Source organism: Aythya marila (genome assembly GCF_965140915.1).
Source record: "Aythya marila genome assembly, chromosome: 5".
NCBI lineage: Eukaryota > Metazoa > Chordata > Aves > Anseriformes > Anatidae > Aythya > Aythya marila.
Window position 1 is genome coordinate 6,273,844 of NC_139046.1, and position 18,136 is coordinate 6,291,979.

An 18,136-nucleotide genomic window follows, 5' to 3' on the forward strand; every position below is an offset into this window, starting at 1 on the left:
CTGCATGGTATCTCATGCAAGACCAGGGAGCAAGGAGCTCATACTCTTTGTAGCAAAGATCTGGATCACAGATCTGCCACCTGCTTTCTGCATGTAAAGCAAAGTCTGCATTGTCTCCTCTGTGTTTTAACAGTCCTGCTGTCCATGGAAAATCCCGGGATTTGATGTTCTGAGCTGTAGCAGGAACTAGAAGAGGCAGAGATGCTCTTTTTAGTCGCCCCTCTCGGTCACTACAAGGTAGGGAGGATGCACACATGCCCAAGGATCTGGGGCCATTGCTAGCAAGTCTCCACTGAGTCAGCTTCTGAATGGTGTAATGTGCTCATCTTCGGGCTTCTTAAACACCTTCCCATTTCTTGTCTGACTGGTTCTGTTGCACAATATGTTAGCACGTGCTAGCTTGGGAAAGAGGGTAGGAAGGAAGTTGTTATCAGAAGCTGATAGGAGAGAAGTTGTATCCAAAGTTTCTCATTTATAGGCAGGAGCAGATAAGCTGACTTGTATCTTTCAGTCCCCAGCACTTCAACATTACACTTCCCCATGCCCACACCAGTGAGACTCAGGCATTGGCACACAGAAGAGACTTTAACCTCTGTCCCAGGGGTGACAGAAAACCTTTCAAATTGCCTGTGCTGGTCATACAAACTAGCAGCATCCTGTGCCTGCTCTTAGCAAAATCTCTCACCTTTCTTCCTCGTGATGCTGTATAGGACCCTTTGGCTGCCACAGCATCCGAATGGGTTTGCAGGTAGCAGTGGGCTATTGTAATTTGGCCAAATTTTTGTGCCATTGTGGCCCTCTGATCACTCTGTGTGTAATCAAACCATGGTAAGACCCTATTTGATCAGCCAAATAAGAGGATTGGTGGGGTGTCTCCAGTGCATAATGCTCAGACACTGCCTTGTGAACATCATTTAAAGGAGTGCAGCCTTTCTTCTTCGGGCAGTTAAGCAGCCGGCAGTGTCACCACTGTGCTGGATACCTTTCTGATCCACCAAAACCTTTAGTAAATGGTTTTATTCTAGGTATAGCCTTGTGCCTTTGTAGGAGGAGAGAACTTATGGCTATACACAGCCCAATAGCTCAGAAATTGAGTTATTTCAGCATCATTACACACACTTACCCCACAGAGGGTAAGGCACAGTCACTCCACGTATCTCCACCTCAGAAGCTCTGATAGTTGTCTTGCAGTACCAGTCTGCCCTAACACTGGCTGCTGGGAGTCCAGAAGATCCTGTTTCCAAAGAGGACTAACAACACAGCTGTGGGTGTCTCCTCCCTCATTTGTGTATCGCGGCAATGCAGGGTGAAGAGAGCTGCTCAGACTGCTTGATGAAAGCCACCTTCATGACAGGCCTTTGTTGGTCCCTCGCTGGTATTGTTTTTCTATTGCTGTGAACTAAATCAGGGTGAAGAAAGCAGAGCAAGGAAGGTGTGTGTCAGGGGTCTTTAGCATTCAGAATATGGGAGGTCCTCCCAAGCTTAATGACACCGAGTGATATTCCTCATGTACAAGTGTTTGCTCTAAGCTAATTTGTCAACCAGAAGAGACCCCTAAAATTACCTGGTTTAAATGTCTGTGCAAGGCAGAAAGAGATCACCATTACTTGATGCATCAGTCCAAACAAGAAGTAAAATATACATTTAATCTTGCATGTTGGATTTTGGTGAATTAGGAAGGGAGGGAGAGAGAGAGAGACAGAGAAAGAGAACCATGACTGAGGCTGGAGATTTTACAGCCTCCTAGATACACATTATTTTACCTTTTACTTAAATCCCATCATTTTATATATGGATGGAAGCTGCTGCCCAACAAAAAGCTGCAGAAAAAGCAGAAAAATGGGCCTCTGCAGATGCCTGGTACCTTGGAGCTCTCTGGTTTAAAGGAGAGGTTTATGGGGCTGGGGGGCTGGCAAGTGAACTGGCTGGCTACACGGATGACTTTGAACCCATTCCTGAGCGTGTCAGTTATGTTTGGGAATAAGCAAGTGGCTAAATTATAAATAATAGGGCAAGACTGCTGGGAAAGAAATACACCCCAGTAAACCAAAACAATCAGTTTTTTCTCCAGTGTTTCCTGTACAAGTAATAAAATCTAATAACTGAGTTGCTGTTAACTGTTAATGACCACTGCATTTGTTAATTGAGCCAGACAAATGAGATCAGTTTAATACAACAAACAGGCCATTAGTTGTATTAATGGTTGGCTTGTAGGAGTTAGTGCTCTTATAAACTATATTCTGCAGTTTATAACACCAGCACTTTATAAAATGACTTGGTGTTTTCCAAAGTAAATAAATATATAATAAAATAACAAGGATCATGTGAGCTCCGGTTTAGCTGTGGAAAATAAGTATGCATCCTAAATAAGAAAAGCTGATATTAGGCTAAATGTCTCTCTCTACTTTGCCCTAAAACTATAAACCAGGAGTGACAGCAGACGTACAACCCAGGGCTGATTCTTATATAGCAGCTTTGCTTGTAATTTCAGTAAGTTTTGGACTGATCCTGTAATTATTATCATTAGAGGGGAATTAGATTATTTTTTTCCAGACCACAAATGATTCCACACATGGGATATTCAGTTTTTAGCAGCTGTCATTATTTAGACATTTAACAAGCACTGTTATAGAAAGAACTATAAAAGGGAAGTTGTATAAATAGGCTAAAATTAATATAGGAACCAAATAGAGTTAGTTCCTGCTTTACTAACCTCCACAGCTCTTTTATTTTTTATGCTTTTAAAATGTATTTAACTGCAGTTCCATCTACAAGAGATGCCAATAACATTTTTGCAATGGTGCTTGTGAAAGCCAAGGTTTTTCCATCACTTTACTAACTCGCTTCTGAATGTGCCCAGTGTTTGGTAGAAATTTCAAGTGGAGCAGTTCAAGCATTTGCTCTTAACTTGCCAAATGGGGACGATACTAAATTATTAGAGAATTATAGGTTATTGGTGAAGGGAATAGTATATGCTTTAGAAGGAAAAAGGAAGTGGAGGCTTTTACACGATGTATGAATGGGCTCTGATTTGTGCATGGCTGTAGTGTGAAACGAGGCCAGGCTTAAATCATAAATTTAAATCATAGACTGTCTGCAAAACTAAGTGGCAAATTTTCCAGATAGGCTACCAAAAATATAAGAGGGATCTGGCATAAACTTATCCTTAAGGTTACTGTGACCTGAAGGAAGAATGCAAGAGTAATCTCAGGGAGTTGGTCCCTTCTTTGGCCATTTCCTCATCTGCAGGAATGGTGACTAAGCCAGTCTCAAGAAGTGTCATTCTTGAGCTTTCTCATTTAGATATGGAAATTACAATCCAGAGGAACAGAACAGGCATACTCATTCTCTCCTAGATTCATCATCCTTAGCCACACTGTTCCAAAAAGTGGCCAGTGGCCGAGGCTTCAGAGTAACAAATAAGATGCTTAAGCATAAAGGAATAAGAAATAAGAGAAACACAGAGTGTTCCTTGCTCTGTTGAATCCTCCCAGCTGGCAATTTGTGGTTAAAGGATTTCTTGAGGTTGTCTGCTGGTCAGTAGCCACCACTAAGTCTATCCTCTGTAAATGTATAGCCCCTTTATGAGGCTGTTTATATTTCTGGCATCTGTTTTTGGCAATGGATTCTATATTGTAGCTACACACAGTGTGAAAAGGTGTTTGCTTCTGTATATTTTAAACTTGCTACCTCATAATTTCAGCAAGTGCCCCTTAGGTCTTATGTGGGAAAAAATGAAAAATCCTTCCCCATTCATCCAGCTCATATGGCGTGTGATTGTACAGATCTCTGCCACGTTTTCCCCTTCGGTCATTCTTTCCCATACTGAGAAATCTTAAGCTAGTCGGTCTCTCTCCCTCCACAGCCCTGTTTCATACCTTTGATCACATTTATCATCTTTTTTTTTCTGTGCCTTTTCTAATTCTGGTTTGTGCTTTGTGAGGTGGTGGGAGAAGCAGAGTTGCACACAATATAAGGGATGGGTGTACCATATATATTGTGCCTCATTACAGCTTTGCTCTCAGTTCTGTTCCTAATAATTGCTACTAGTCCGTTTGCCTTTTTGACAATTAGTGAGCACTAAGCTGATTTTCCAGGGGTCTGTCCACCACTGCTCTAAAATCTTCTCCTAGAGTGGTAGGTTAGTAGGAGTGCCTATTCTCTGTTTATCCTGCAATTCACCTGTAATTCCGATTGTATTGCCTTGTGCTTTGTTTTGTCTTTGTAGCCATTGCATGCTATCGGCTGTTCTGCTGCTCAGGCACAGCACCAGGAGATCCGTGCCCTCTTCGCAGTCCATTTCTTGAACAACTGTGTGTCATCGGCCGACTGCTCAGGAAACCATGCAGCTGGGCAGGAAGCACCAGGAAGAGCTCGGCCTCCCTGAACTCTTTGAGGGCACAAAATGAATCAACTTGCCCGTGTCTGGAGCCAGTTCTCCGAGCTCCTGCTGTGGAGGAGAAGAGAAGCCGTGCTCCTGGAGACACCCCAGCTCCTGCCAGGCACCGAAAGCTGTGCAAGGAGGTTCAATGCAGCAGCCATCACCAGATGGTGCTGCTGCATGCAGCCTCGCAAGGTCACCCTGTGCAGGGATGTTTTGTTTCTTGGAAGAAAACACTGAACTGGGGATGTTTCTCCACTGCTTGGGTGTCTGGAGAGTAGGCAGGGTATGTTCTGACGTTACGGCACTAGCCGGGTCTCTTTGAGAATGGGTCATTTGGGTTTTGGCTGGGAATTCAGAATAGGGGTGGGTTCAGATGCTGCTCGAGATGATCTGTTCCAGACTGGCTCAAGTGGATAAACAAAATTAGTTATGTTCACATCATATGAGTGCACAGGATCAATTTTTTTCTCCAATGGAAAACTGGCTGGCAACGTGTACTGCCGCTAATCAGAAACACATATCACTATAGCTCAGCTGCATTTTCTGTAAGCTTTACAATACTGTTGCTGTTTTTTTTTTTTAATGCCCAGGTTCAGGAATCGTTATCACATGAGAATCCAGTATGCCACTGTGTAGAAAAAGGAATGTCCCCTTTCCTACTTTTATATGTGAGAATCCAGCGCAGCAAAGAACTTCAGCTTCTGTGATTAAGCAGAGGAAACAGCATCGCCTGAACCTTTAACTACCAGATTTTGTTTTCTCCCTGTTTGTGTCAGTAAATATGTGATTACTTCTAACAAGTTGCTTGGGAAGGCTTTCATCTCTGCTTCCTCAGAAAAAGGTCAGGGGAAATGGCTAAGCCAAAAATTGTTCTTCTTAAATCATCATTCTTGATTGTTATTGCACTGAGCTCCCTGAGGGCCTCTGGGCAGAGTAAAATCTTTGTTTGATGATTTGAAGTTTACAGAGTAGGCACTCCAGACTTTATAAGGCCTTCAGCCTCGTCCTGTGGACATTCATGGTTGGTGCTTCAAAGTTCACTGTCTTCAGGTCTCGTCTGCAGTCATCACAGAGTCATGATGAAGTGGTGTAAGAACACTTACAACACTTTGACCATCCTGGTCAGTACAGGATCTGCCCAGACTCCAAGGGACAGCTCACAGCTAGGAAGGACAGAGATGATGAAAGTGCAAAATGACAAATGATGATGCACTTCAGAAAGTAATGATATATATATATATATATATCATAGAATCATAGAATCATAGAATATCCTGAGTTGGAAGGGACCCTTAAGGATCATCAAGTCCAACTCTCGACACCGCACAGGTCTACCCAAAAGTTCAGACCATGTGCCTAAGTTCACAGTCCAATCTCTTCTTAAATTCAGACAGGCTCGGTGCAGTGACCACTTCCCTGGGGAGCCTGTTCCATATATATATACACACTTATGGTGTCATGAAAGGAGAACAGTTGTGAAACAAGAAACTAAAGAGATAGCAGATGCACAACTGATGAAAATAAACTAATTTTTTCTGACCAACTCGCTGCTGTGGAATAGAAAAATCCATGAAGGCACGAAGATTTAAAAAAGGACTGGATCTTTAGGGAGAAGAAAACTACCCAAAATGATGATAGTTAATGATGAAGTGTATTTCAGGAGTATCAGACCAACAATTTCCCTGAATCCTGAAGTATTGTTATGGGGACAGGATACTCTGTGCTTGCTTAGCCCTACCTTCTGTTAAAAGACCTGGAGCTGGACTTTGGTAGAGACACGATCCTGGAGCCTGTGGTGGCTGCATGTCCTGCAGCTTGGCCATTTCTGAAATTAGACCTGTGTTCCTCTGCAGGATGACCTGTCCTAACAAAGCTCAAAAATTCTTAACCACTTCTTATCTCCAGCTAAGAGTTATAGATCAAGGGACTTAAAAGCCTTGCAGGCTGCTTGTCAAAAGTCTGATTTTAAGGGTCTGCAAGATTTTCTGGTAGAACTGTTGCTTCCCTGTTAGGAATTATCCCATTACTGAACCTGTTCCACCTGCTCTCTCTCGAGGAGGGAACAGGAGCCCTGCTCGGTCTGAGGCTGGCAGGACTCTTGGCTTGGTGCTCTTGCACTCAGCTTCTGTGAAATGTGGAGCATCTGGAAGGAGAAAAGGGCAAGGAAAGAAGGTGGGAAAGCAGAGGCAGCCTGCCACTTAGAACGTGGAGGATGAAGGGCTGAGGGCAGAGGAATAGGCTGAAAATGTGGAAGAATATGAAAGGAACACACAAAAAGAAGAGAGCGGGGAGATGTGAGAGGGTCAGGAAGGAGTGAAAATAAAAGACAGGGCAGAGGAGGAAGGAGGACACCTCCACACCCGCGCAGGACCGCGTTACACACGGCAGCTACAAGGAAGGAGCTGGGTCGGGGCAGGGAGGGCTCCTTGGGCTAGGGCCAGACGGGAGGAGCCGCAGCAAGGTGGAGCGAGGCCAGCAGCTCCTTCCATCACATCCCAACCTGGGGCACCGCGGGGCTGCCCTGTGGCCCTTTAGTGCCCGAGATGCTTGACCCTAGTGAGGGCCCAGCTGCCAGCAGGGCTGGGTGGCTGCGTGTCCTCGTCCCCTGAGGGACCTTTGGGTGACCATGGCCTCTGCTGCGGAGCTGGCTGAGGTGTTGGTGGATGAAGCACCACGGGGATGGCAGGATTTCGCTGCCCCTTTACCCGCTTCACACCACGTCTCCTGCAAAGTTTGGAGCGTCATTACCAGCACTTGGCTGCTGGCTTTACTGAGTGCAGGCACCAACCCGCAGCAACCCCTGCGTGCCAGCCGCCTGAATCACGCTCAGCTAACCCCAGCGGACAGCAAAACTTCGCGGCGAGGAGTCTGGAGGCTCCCTGCAGCCGCTTCCCCCGTTAAAACCTGAGGCAGAACCAGGGATCCTCCAGCTCTCCCAGCCTCCCTCGCCTCCTCCTTTCTCCCCCTCAGCCCCCGACCCCAGGGCCCGTCCCGCCCGCGCCGCCGCTCCCAGCCCGTGCCCGGGCCCGCCCTCCCGGGGCTGGCGGCTCCTCCCCGCCCGGCTCCGTCCCACGATCCAGGTGTCCCCGGAGCCGAGCCGTGCCGAGCCGTTTTCCCTTCCCTTCCCTTTTCCCTCCCTCTCCTCGCTCCGAGAAGCCCCGGGCCGGGCGGGGAAGCTCGGGCGAGGAGCGGGGGCGGCGGTTCCGGGGCCCCGGCATGGCCCCGGGGAGGCTGCGCCGCCGCCGCCCGGCCCCCTGAGGAGGAGCGGCGGGGGCTGGCTGCGGGCACGGCTCGGCTGGGCTCGGCACGGGGGTCCCCTTCTTTCTCCTGGGGGTCCCCTTCTTTCTCCCGGGGGTCCCCTTCTCCTCCCGGCCATGTCCGGAGCCATGAAGTTCAACGGGTACCTGAAGGTGCGCATCGGGGAGGCGGTGGGCTTGCAGCCCACCCGCTGGTCCCTCCGCCACTCGCTGTTCCGCAAGGGCTACCAGCTGCTGGACCCCTACGTGACCGTCAGCGTGGACCAGGTGCGAGTCGGGCAGACCAGCACCAAGCAGAAGACCAACAAGCCCACCTACAACGAGGAGTTCTCGGCCACCGTCACCGACGGCCACCAGCTCGAGCTCTCCGTCTTCCACGACACCCCCATCGGCTACGATGACTTCGTGGCCAACTGCACCTTGCACTTCCAAGACCTCCTGCGCTCGGCGGGCCCCAGCGACAGCTTCGAGGGCTGGGTGAGTTGGTGAGAGGCCGGAGCTGGGCTCCTCCGAATGAATGAAGGCGCTCCAGGGGTGCTTGCAGAGCTCAGGCTTGCCCTTGCTTGCCTGTGCTGCAGATGCAGGCAGCGCGGGGTTGTCTTGTCTCGGGGGTACCCTTGTGAGGGGACGTCCGTGTCCCTGTGTGTTAGGTTTGTGGCCGGACCGATGGGGGTAAGTGGCTGGTGTTGTTTCAGGTGACATGTTTTGGGACCCCGAAAGCAAAGTCCCAGCTGTCACACCTGTAAGGCTGAGACTTCGTGGCTGAGGGGTGTGAGGTCTCTCCTCGCTGTAGCCTGGCAGAGAGGAGGTTTGTGAGACGTACCCAGCGAAGTGCACCTGCAGACTCGCAGGGTTTTGTGCCTTCCCTCTTTTGCTTTGCATGCAGGGACCTACTTGGAAACGTGCATACCCAGGGAGGGACGCGTTTCTCCTGAGAGCTACACATCCTCGCACGATTGATGTGTGCATGCAGATTTCTTGGTCTTTCGAGCAGAATGGCAGGACGAGCCTCACATATATTATGTACACCCCTGCGCTGGCTGAGCACGGTTTCACTTAGAGTTAATTCTAGGTTATTTCCAAGTCACTGACATCCGGCCCAGAGAACCTCTTTTATGTCTTAGCCCTTAGTGAAAGGAGTAGCAGAGGCTGTAAAGCTGTGCCTTTGCTTCCAGTGCTGTAGCTCAGGAGGAAGTGGATGTATCGATCCAAACTAGTTTGCTTGTAAGTATTAAGTTAAAAAATAAATACATTCTTCCCGGCAGAGAAGGCGCAGAACACAGAATTTCCAAGGCTCGTGCAGGTATTAACTTAGAGACCAGGAAGTTCAGCACCTGTGGTCAGGTAACCACCACAATAAAATCAGACGTGGAGGAAAGAGAGCTGACAGCGTAGAGAACCGATAGGTATCTAGATGGTATCGCTGGAGAGAACGCCGGTGCTTTCTGTTCACAGCCAGTGCCGGTGACTGGGGTGTGATGCTCCATCTCCAGGGTGACTACGGGGAAATACCAGCTGCAGGAGCACTGAACAGACCTATATTGGGGCTTTTTTTTTCCTCCTTCAGCATTCTTAGGTGCCAAGTTCATCAGGGGGAGCTCCGTCGGTGCATACCCAGCTTGCCAGGCTCGTTGTGCTGCTGGGGAGAAGCTGCTCCTGTGACTGGTGCTAAAACAGTTTTAAATATGGAACAGACCTGTGTGGGACAGGGCAAGGGAGTGTGCTCAGCACATAGGGTCACGGATTTGAGGATATTTTTGCTTGCTTGATTTGTTGGGAGTGATTCCTATTTGCTGTTGAGAGTGACCTTAGCTTCGCAGAAGGCTGGTGTCCTGCTTGTGCAGGGGCTGGCCTGCTTGTGGGGTTTGGACTGCCCTACTGTGGGGTTTTGGCCTTATTTACATTACCGAAATATCTATAGTAATATTACCTCCCGTGTGTACGCATACACGTCCAGGGGCCCGCTGTTTCTTTCCTTTCACACATCCCACGGATGCTGATTTTTAAGACGGGTGCAGTATGGGGCCTGCTGAGGTGTTTGTGATGCTGGGTGGCGAGGGAGGAGTTTCTCCTCCCTGCTGGACAGGCACATGTTCTGTGAGCTTCTGGATCCGGGAGCTGAGGGCTGCAATGGGATGGGAAGGCAGCGAGTTTGATAACTCGACTGATGTAAGCTGACGTTTTATAGGGCACCTAGACAGAGATGGAGAGTTGCTTCTGTCCCTTCATAGTGTCCCAAAACAACAACCGGGGTGGATTTAGTAGGGAGGGTGAGCAAGTGTTTGTCTTCTGTCCCTTTCTCCTGCCTTCCCTTTTGACTTGCTCCGTTAGCATCTCGCATAGCGTGCAGGCAGAGTCGCGTGGTGACATGGGAACAAGATCTTGCCCTGATAATTTAATATTTCTTGATAAATCCGGCAAGGCTGTGACTGGGTTTTGTGCAGTCTGAGGGATAGGAAGTGCTGCTGTGTACTAACACAAGGTCCACGAACTACTGGCATGATAAAAGACACCGCAAGGGTTTTATAGATGATTTGCAACATCTCCGCTCTGAAATCCCTCATGCTGCCCTTTTTCCAACCCCAAAAACAAAAGCACGTAGGCTAATGCAGGCAGGGAAAGAAAGGAATGACGTGAGGGGAAAATCAGTGAATCCTCAGAGTTTATACGTAAAATCCTCAGAGGCTGTACATAAAAAATCACTGCAATAGCAGTCAGATTTTTTTTTCCCTAAAGTTATGTAGTCCTTTAATACAAAATGATTGAGAAACAGTCATAAAGAATATCCTCGGGGATAGAGCACCCACGATGTTCAGGCATCCCGAGAGAGAACTGAAGGGAGAGCAGAGCTGGGAAGAAGTTTGAGTGTCTGGTAAAGGAGATCTGGGGCGGGGGGAAGAAAGGATGGCTTTTTGTTTTGGTTTGAAATAGAATGTTTATGTTCGCTTCTCAGAGAAGATACAAGGACAACGGTATGTTGGTAAACTCCAAATGCACCTGGTGTGATGCAGCCAAATGGGCTGGGGCAGCCCCGGCTCCCCGAGTGCTCCTCCAGAGAGGGAGGAGCGCAGGAAAACAGCCTTGAGATTACCTGGAACACTCCCTTAGTGCCTGAAAGGTTTGGTGTGAGCTCTCAGGCTCTTGCTGTTCTGTTGATAAACCTGGGTTGTCCTCTGCAGAGGGGGGAAAAGTGCTTAGGTACAGTTCTTGCAAGGTCTGGTGACAAATGTTGTAGGAAGTGTCGGTGAGAAGCGAGCAGGAGCATTCGGTGTGTAAGCACTGGTGCTTCCCAGGTGACTTGCAGGTACATCGCTGCAATTATCGCCCCAAACATTTATGTAGATGAGTAAGTGCACGGACATGAATCGTCTCATCAGTGATGCTTGTGTACCTGAGTCATCCTGCTGGGTACTGGACAGGGTATCGTGCTCACAGTTTGCTTTAAAATCCGTGTTCTGGAGACTCTTTAAGAACTACCTCTCTCTTCTAACCCTTTTGTTTGTTTCCCGAAATCTTCCTGGTAGACGAATCGCCACAGCCTGAATATTTTTTAATTTTCATATTAGTTGTAAAACACATTTGACAAACTTTACACAAATCAAATCTTTAAAAGCTTATTAACTTCAGCATCCTGCCCTCTGTTTCCCATTTTTTAGATTTACTTGTCAAGCAGCGGAGTAGCAGTAGTTTTTATTAATCCTGTCAAATAAATGCCATCCTGCCTTCAGCATGCTTTGATGTAGCTGAAACCGGCGGCGAGCTCGCCAGTACCATGCTCTTTCTGGCAGGCATTTTCCTGGGGATGAGTGGGTGTGAAATTGTGCAAACCTGAATGGTAGCATTTTACACAGGTGCACATGACCCTGCCAGGTGCAGAGCAGTGCAGAATTAAGCCGGTTGTTACCTGAAAGCTATGAAGTTGTGATTTACAACAGGTGTTGAATAGTTTCTTCTAAAGCATGTCTTTAATTTTGCCCTAGCATACACTGACATCTCTTTTTTATTCTGTCTGTGCAGCTCTGCAAGGTGGTTTCTCCTTTTCAGCTGTCTCTGGGTGCAGCATAGGAGGCAATCGTAGGTCAGTGAGACACCAGAAATAATTCGGAGTACTGAGCTGCAGCTGAAGTGGAGAAGTTTACGATATGTAGAGTTATTCCTACAAGGCGTACGTAGTGGCAGAACTCATTTTTAAGCTCGGGGAGGTAGTATTTACAGGAGATACTGAGCTGCTTCGTTACCAGGGAATGAGTTAATTATGAGTGTAAAAATTGGTAGCGCATGGGTAGAGAGGTGTCATTCCTAGCACTTGAACAAGGAGTTAAAATTAAACCTTCTGTGACTCAATCTTGAAATAGCAAATTATCACAGTATACTGAAGGAAATTAGATAACAGATGGACTATTAGATTAATGAGCCAATTGCAACTTCCTGATGAGTTTGTTGCCATGTGCTCATGTGAGAACTGCTAGGTTTGTTTGCAGGAAGAGATTAAAACAAATAATTCCTGTGCATTGCTTAACCTGAACTCTTTTATCTGTACCCTGTTCTATGATTTTTCCTTTCTTTAAGCAAAAAAGAATTGTTTTTTACCCTTGCTTGTATGCGATTGTCTAATTTATTGAACATTAAATTGAAAAGGAGAACACAGCTTCTTCCCCCGAGCATGGTGACCTTGTCAGAGAGCCAAGGCGTGGTGGGCCAAGTACTACCGGGCTCACAGGTGGACAAAACTTGCATCAGGAAGCCAAAAATATTGTATAGCTGTTGACAGAGCATTTTGTGATGTGTATGGTCACTGTGAGTTTTCGGAGGAGATTTGAAGAGAGTGATGTGACTGCTGGGCAAATGAGCTCAAAAAGAAGACGCTGTCCAGTAAATGGTTTCCCCATCCACAGGTCAGTAGCAGGCTGAAATGACGAGCAGTAGTATTCTGGGTGTATGATTTCCCATCTCCACGCATGGGACAACCATGTAGATGGTGTGTAGATCTCTCACCTATATGAAAGTCGGGCTGCTCATTAGTTGCAAACTAGGCTTGAGTAAATTAAGGTCCATCCCTATTTCTTGTTAGGTTTTCAGTTGTTTCTGTAATTATTATTACTGATATGCAGTCACATTGTTGAATGGGAATAGTGGGGAAACACACTTGCTGCAAGAACCTAAGAGAGTTCTTGAAAGCTTCCACAGTTTTGTCTCTTCTCTTCAGCTTGGCACGTAGCTGGGCTTTGTGCCCACAAACAAACCCCTCCAAACACCAGGTCAGTGCATCAAGGCTACTCGAGCGAGCCTTGTGGCCTAAAAAAAAAGTTGCAAAAAATAAAGAAGGACTAATTTTTGCAATATGTCAAGTATTTATGTGATCCTGGATCGTGTTGCTAGTAATGGTTCTACTGATGAAGGCAGATGAGAGAGAATAAAGCTGACTGCGTGGCGAAGAGCTGCGTGCTTACTGCCCTGTTTCAGCATTACAGGTTGAGCCAAGCCCGTTCTCTACGTCTGTCATCCATGAGCTCCTCCCCAAGACAAGGTCTGACTGGCAACTGTGAGCATCCTTGGAGAACTCAGGCATTTTGCTTGAGAGGTGTTTTGTTTCTTTTCTCTTGAGGATATCTGAGGCATGAAAGGTTTGGCCAAACCACAAGAAAACCCAATTTCCAGTGATCAGAGCCACTGGGATGCCGGCAGGGGTGGTGCTTGAGCCCTGGCTTTGAGACGGATGCAGCAGGCTAGGAAGCTGTCTCTCTTTTACTCAGCCAGGTGCCTGGTCCTGCCACGGCTGGGGTTAGGAAGGATGCCGGGAGCTGGCAGCATGTGCGGAGAGGACGCACCCAGCATCATCACCTCGCCTTCCCCAGCTGCAAGGAGCTGCAACGCCAAGAGCTCACCCCAGTCCCACCCAAGGGTCCCCAGTGCCTCGGCTCTGTGCTGAGTGCGTGCTGGGCTGAGGTTTGCAGCAGGAGCCCAGCCTGCTCTATGCAATACGCTGTCGGCAGAGCTCAAAGCGAAACTTCAGCCCGTGCTGGCTTCGCCTGCCCACGCGTGTGCCGGTGCGGGGCCGTGGGCTGACACGCAGCACCTGGTGGCACTTGGTGGCACTTCCAGGCGTGGTGTGGAGCGGGTGGCTCCCTTTCCTGCAGTCACCCAAGGCTTTCTGGAGCTGTCTGTTTGAACCCTTGCTAATTTGGAGGCTTGTGATAGGATGCAGGGTGTCCTTCAGCAACATCAGGGTCAGAAAAAGCTCCTGGGGGTGTTTGCAGACCGGAGCCCCGGCCATCCCCTCGCTGCTGTACAGGAGGCTGCTTGTGCAGGCGGAGGAGTGGGGCTGGGGCAGCAGCAGCAGCAGCAAGTGCACATCGAGCAGTGCAGGAAGCTCTCAGTCCCGGCCGTGCTCTGTGCAGCCCCTGCTGCTTGCACCGGCGGGGGGAGGCCTCGGTCTGTCCGCGTTTTATTTTTAGCTGTTACCACAGGTCTTGCTGTTAAAACGCGTCTCATCCAGGCCGTCCGTGGCTTTCTGTTTTTTGAGTAGTTTCTGAGTAATGATTTGGTTCCTAGCCATCTCAAGCTTATAGGCAATAAACCCCCGCGGAAAAGATTGTCAAGGGGGCAGTTGGAGCTATTGAAATGCCATTAAAAAGTCAACTGGTTTACAGCGTAATTCAATACGAAAGCATATCCCTTACTGAACCGGGGCAGACTCCCACCCTTCCTTTGCAGACTGTTAAAGCTCCTTTGATGTTTCAGGACGATTGTAGCTGTTGTGCTTTGCTAAAACAATCGAGGAGTCGGGGACTTCTTCTGTAACCATGGGGAAGAAAGACAAGCAGGATTGTTGCTGGCAGCTTCCGCGAGGGATTCTGGATCAGGCATCACGCCTTGCCTCCAGCATCTCAGCCCATTTAGGCTGCACTTAATGCACGTCAAACCCTTCTGTAGACTTCATTTCTTCTGGAGACAGCGAGCAGTTTTGGTCTGATTGCTTATTCCTCCCCTGCCCTGCTGTGCAGCGTGCGGGCTGCAGCCCTGGCTGACGAACCCGGTGCAGGTCACCCTGCGGTTCTTCCTCCCCGAGCCATGCCCTCGGTTGTGCTAGAACAAGGAGGGATGGCTGGATGTGAGGGAGAGGCTTGCTGTATAATTATATCAAAGATAGCAAATGTACTTCTAAAAACAAAGTGCATCCTGGAGCATCCAATTAATGTTGCTAAACCACTTAAGGTAAGCCAGACAAACGACTGAGATTTCTGTAAAGCCAAGGACGTTTTTTTATCCTTTGACGTCACGAAATGTTCTGATGGCCCAGTGAAGTCAGTCGCTGAGGAAAGCATCCTGCTCTATTTTTAAGGGCAGCGCCACGAACGGATGCCAGCCACGTTCGGCCGTGCTAGCACGACGCTCCATGAGAGCAGGCATTGCTCGGCCATCCTGCCACCGCTGGTATTTAATGTGAAAATCTTGGTATCTATGCTGGGCCCAAGGTGATGGAGAAAGTGCTTTTTTCTGCCCCTGTGAGGCCTCGCACGCCCTTGTTACACAAGACCAGAGGCATGTAATCAATGACGGGATCTGTCCCGCAGGCTGCCGGAGCTCTTTTGCCGGCTGCCAGCCCACTCCCTGCTTTGCTCCTCGCACATTGGGCAGGGGGAAGGCAGAAGAGTTGTTCAGGCTGGAAGGCTGGGAGCTCTGGCACAGGGCAATGCAGACACAAGGCACGTTGAGGACAAGATTTCAGCTCTTCTGCCAGCCCTCCTCGACACTGCACACAAATCATTTCTGCGTGCCTTTGTTCGGTGCAGACCTGCCCTTCGGGTTGCTGCAGCTCATACCGGAGTGAAAGCACACGGCTATAGCCGGAGCTTTGCCAATACAAAAAAAATGTTGGCAGGGGAAGAGGGAGGGGAGTGTGAACCGGTAGATGACACGACATAAAAACTTTTTCTTGGTGTGCACCTGCCAAGTTTCGTAAGTATCGAGTTTCATTAGTGAGGTGATTGGGTCTGAATCGGTGGTGGGGTGGCAGCTCTCCAAACTCCTTCCAGGAGAGGTTCCCTTGCCACTGAACAGATAGGAGGCGAGGTGCTGGTGCAGAAGGAAAAGTTGGGCAGCTTCTGTTTGTGATGTGGGAGAGAGGTTTATTATTTTTTTTAACTAACAGGATGTTGCTGGCACAGGCCTTACTGGAAATTATGTGACCATTTATTTATTTTTAGTTTCTTGCATTACAGGTATATTCTGTCAAGTATGTCCACACAGGGCATACATCTAAAAGTATGATATGGAAAGTGAGTAGTACGTGTCTGCTCTGCCTTTAAGGGAAAAAAAAAAAAAGGTCAAAAAATGATGATTTGCAGTGCAAAATCACTTGACAGATCAGCAGTAACCACTCTGATACAGGCTAGTGAGGGAGAGGATGTGAGAAGCAGGATGTGTATCTGTTCTGTCGCAGGCCATTACAACTAGTTTACTACTAGTTGTATTCTGACAGCATGTGTCCAGGGGTTTAGAGGAGATTTGAAATGATAGTTCCCTATCCGAACATTGTTTTTTCTGCCTTTGTGTCCTATGTTTAGTATCAGCCATCCTCAAGGGCAGGATTTTGACTGCAAGCCGGTCTGATTTGAGCTGAAAATGCAGCTCGTCCCTCCCCACAGCACCTCTGGTTTCTAGCCCTCTGTCTGGCCTGTTTTGTGGTTTCTGTTTTTTCCTTTGCTTGTTTCTTGTTTGCTTCGTGGCTCTTTGTCAGTGGGCTCCATCTTGGCCTAGTACCAGATTTTGTGCTTCTCTCACGAGTAAATTTATTTTACTCTGTTATGTAAGCAAGATGCCGCTTGGAAATTATTCTTCATACATCTCCGCTTGCTTTTGTGTCTTCGACCTCCTACAGTATAGCAGCAGGGTCTTAGTTTGCAAATCTTTTTAGTGCTTTTGGGTAGAAAATACTTGTAGTCATTCAGGTTTATAGAGGAGGTTCAACCTTGGACCGGTCATAGCTGAGTGCTGTAGGCCTGAAGAAGAGGGCGACGGGCACTGTCAGACCATTTGGGATGGTGTCAGCTCGCTGGGGCTGGCCGGCCCTGCAGTCTGAAGGACGTTTTTACTAGAGAGTAAAAATGAGATGGGATGTCGGTGCTCCCAAGAGCTTTTATCTGACAGAACAGCTGCAAAACTTGGTTCCTGGTAGTGCTGGGCCTGGCTTGTGGATGCCTGCGTTAATCTCCAGAGTGCTTCTCTCCATCCAAACCGGTCAATGTGCCAATTATTACATGTATTCAGTTCTGGGTTGAGTTGATTCAGAATAAGGAAGGTCTTGTGGATGAAGAACTGGTAAAAGACTAGCTCATCCTGTTTGAATTCCTACTTTGTCCTGCATTTATTTTCCTGTGTAAACAAGGCCGTGCAGCCTGTCGGCTTTTTGCCCAGGATCCAGAAGAGGAAAAGTATGTTGGTCTACGGGCTGCAATCTGGGGAGTGATTCACCAAATATTTTCTTTTATCTTGTCCCTCTTATTTAAGTTTCTTTAGATTTAAATGCTTTAAATCTGAAGGAGAGAGAGAGAAATCTTTCCTGCATTGGGGCCCAGTTCCCGGCCTTCCCCCAAGCTCTGTCACGCTCCATGTGACGCTCTCCGTACCTCACTTCTTTCTAGTATTTGTTTTTAATAATTTTGAAGTGAAAGTTGTCGTCTTTCTCTGTTGTTGTGAAATGTTACCGTAAAAAGTCCATCCGCATGTTTTGTGGGATTTCAGCACAACAGGAGCCCAGTGACTTCCTCTGTTCCTGCCTTCCAGGTCTACACCAGTGATTTCCAGTGGCACCAGTGGAGTTACCCACTTTTCTCCCAGTTACACTGGTGCAGAACTGGACATGCTTCTTTCCTCCTTCCTGCATGCAACAAGGATTTATGATAGCTGGGTTATACATTATTTACTGAGCACAAAGAGTGCTCGTGGAGCCCTGAGAAGGAGGAAGAAATTGGCTTCTGTGCAACGAGTTTATTATCTAGGTCATTCGCAGACTGAGGCATCTCACATTAATATATTCAATGACAATTTATTCTGTAAGGCAGCTTGCTGCGAAGCCTGGAAGAAAACGTAATCATGTGAGGAAAATGTTCCTGTGTGGTCCAAATCTATGGTGGGATTTCTTGTCAAAGCTGGTACACGCTATTTAATGCAAAATCTACAGTGGTGTCAAATGTGTAGGGTGTTCAGCCGTCCCCTAACAGGGCTTTGTAGGAGTGTTGCTGATTATCATCGTTTTGCAAGATTGAGCCCTAAACTTAGCACTTCGTTATCTCTTTGCTTTATAACAGTAAAAAGTTGAAAGGAGGAGCTTTGAGCACCCGCAAGAATCGCACCCACAAGACTGGGTTGTGAGAAGGGGTCACTCACAGGACACTGCCTGTCAGGCCATTGCCAGCCCTTTCCTTTCTTAGAAGTTTCAGCCTCTTGTTTCTGGAGAGGATTCATGATGTGGCAGCTTACAGACCTGCACGAA

The 18,136-nt window shown here is 47.9% G+C and overlaps 1 protein-coding gene across 1 annotated transcript in view; it reads left to right on the forward strand.

Annotated features, from left to right (window-relative positions):
• The first annotated feature begins 7,621 nt into the window (after positions 1-7,621).
• PRKCH (protein kinase C eta) overlaps positions 7,622-18,136 on the forward strand; it is a 113,022-nt gene continuing 102,507 nt past the window's right edge. Inside the window, exon 1 of the mRNA XM_082762244.1 lies at positions 7,622-8,118. Within this exon, the coding sequence (XP_082618370.1) occupies positions 7,759-8,118 (360 nt within the window). The 5' untranslated portion in view covers positions 7,622-7,758. The remainder of the gene's footprint in view (positions 8,119-18,136) is intronic.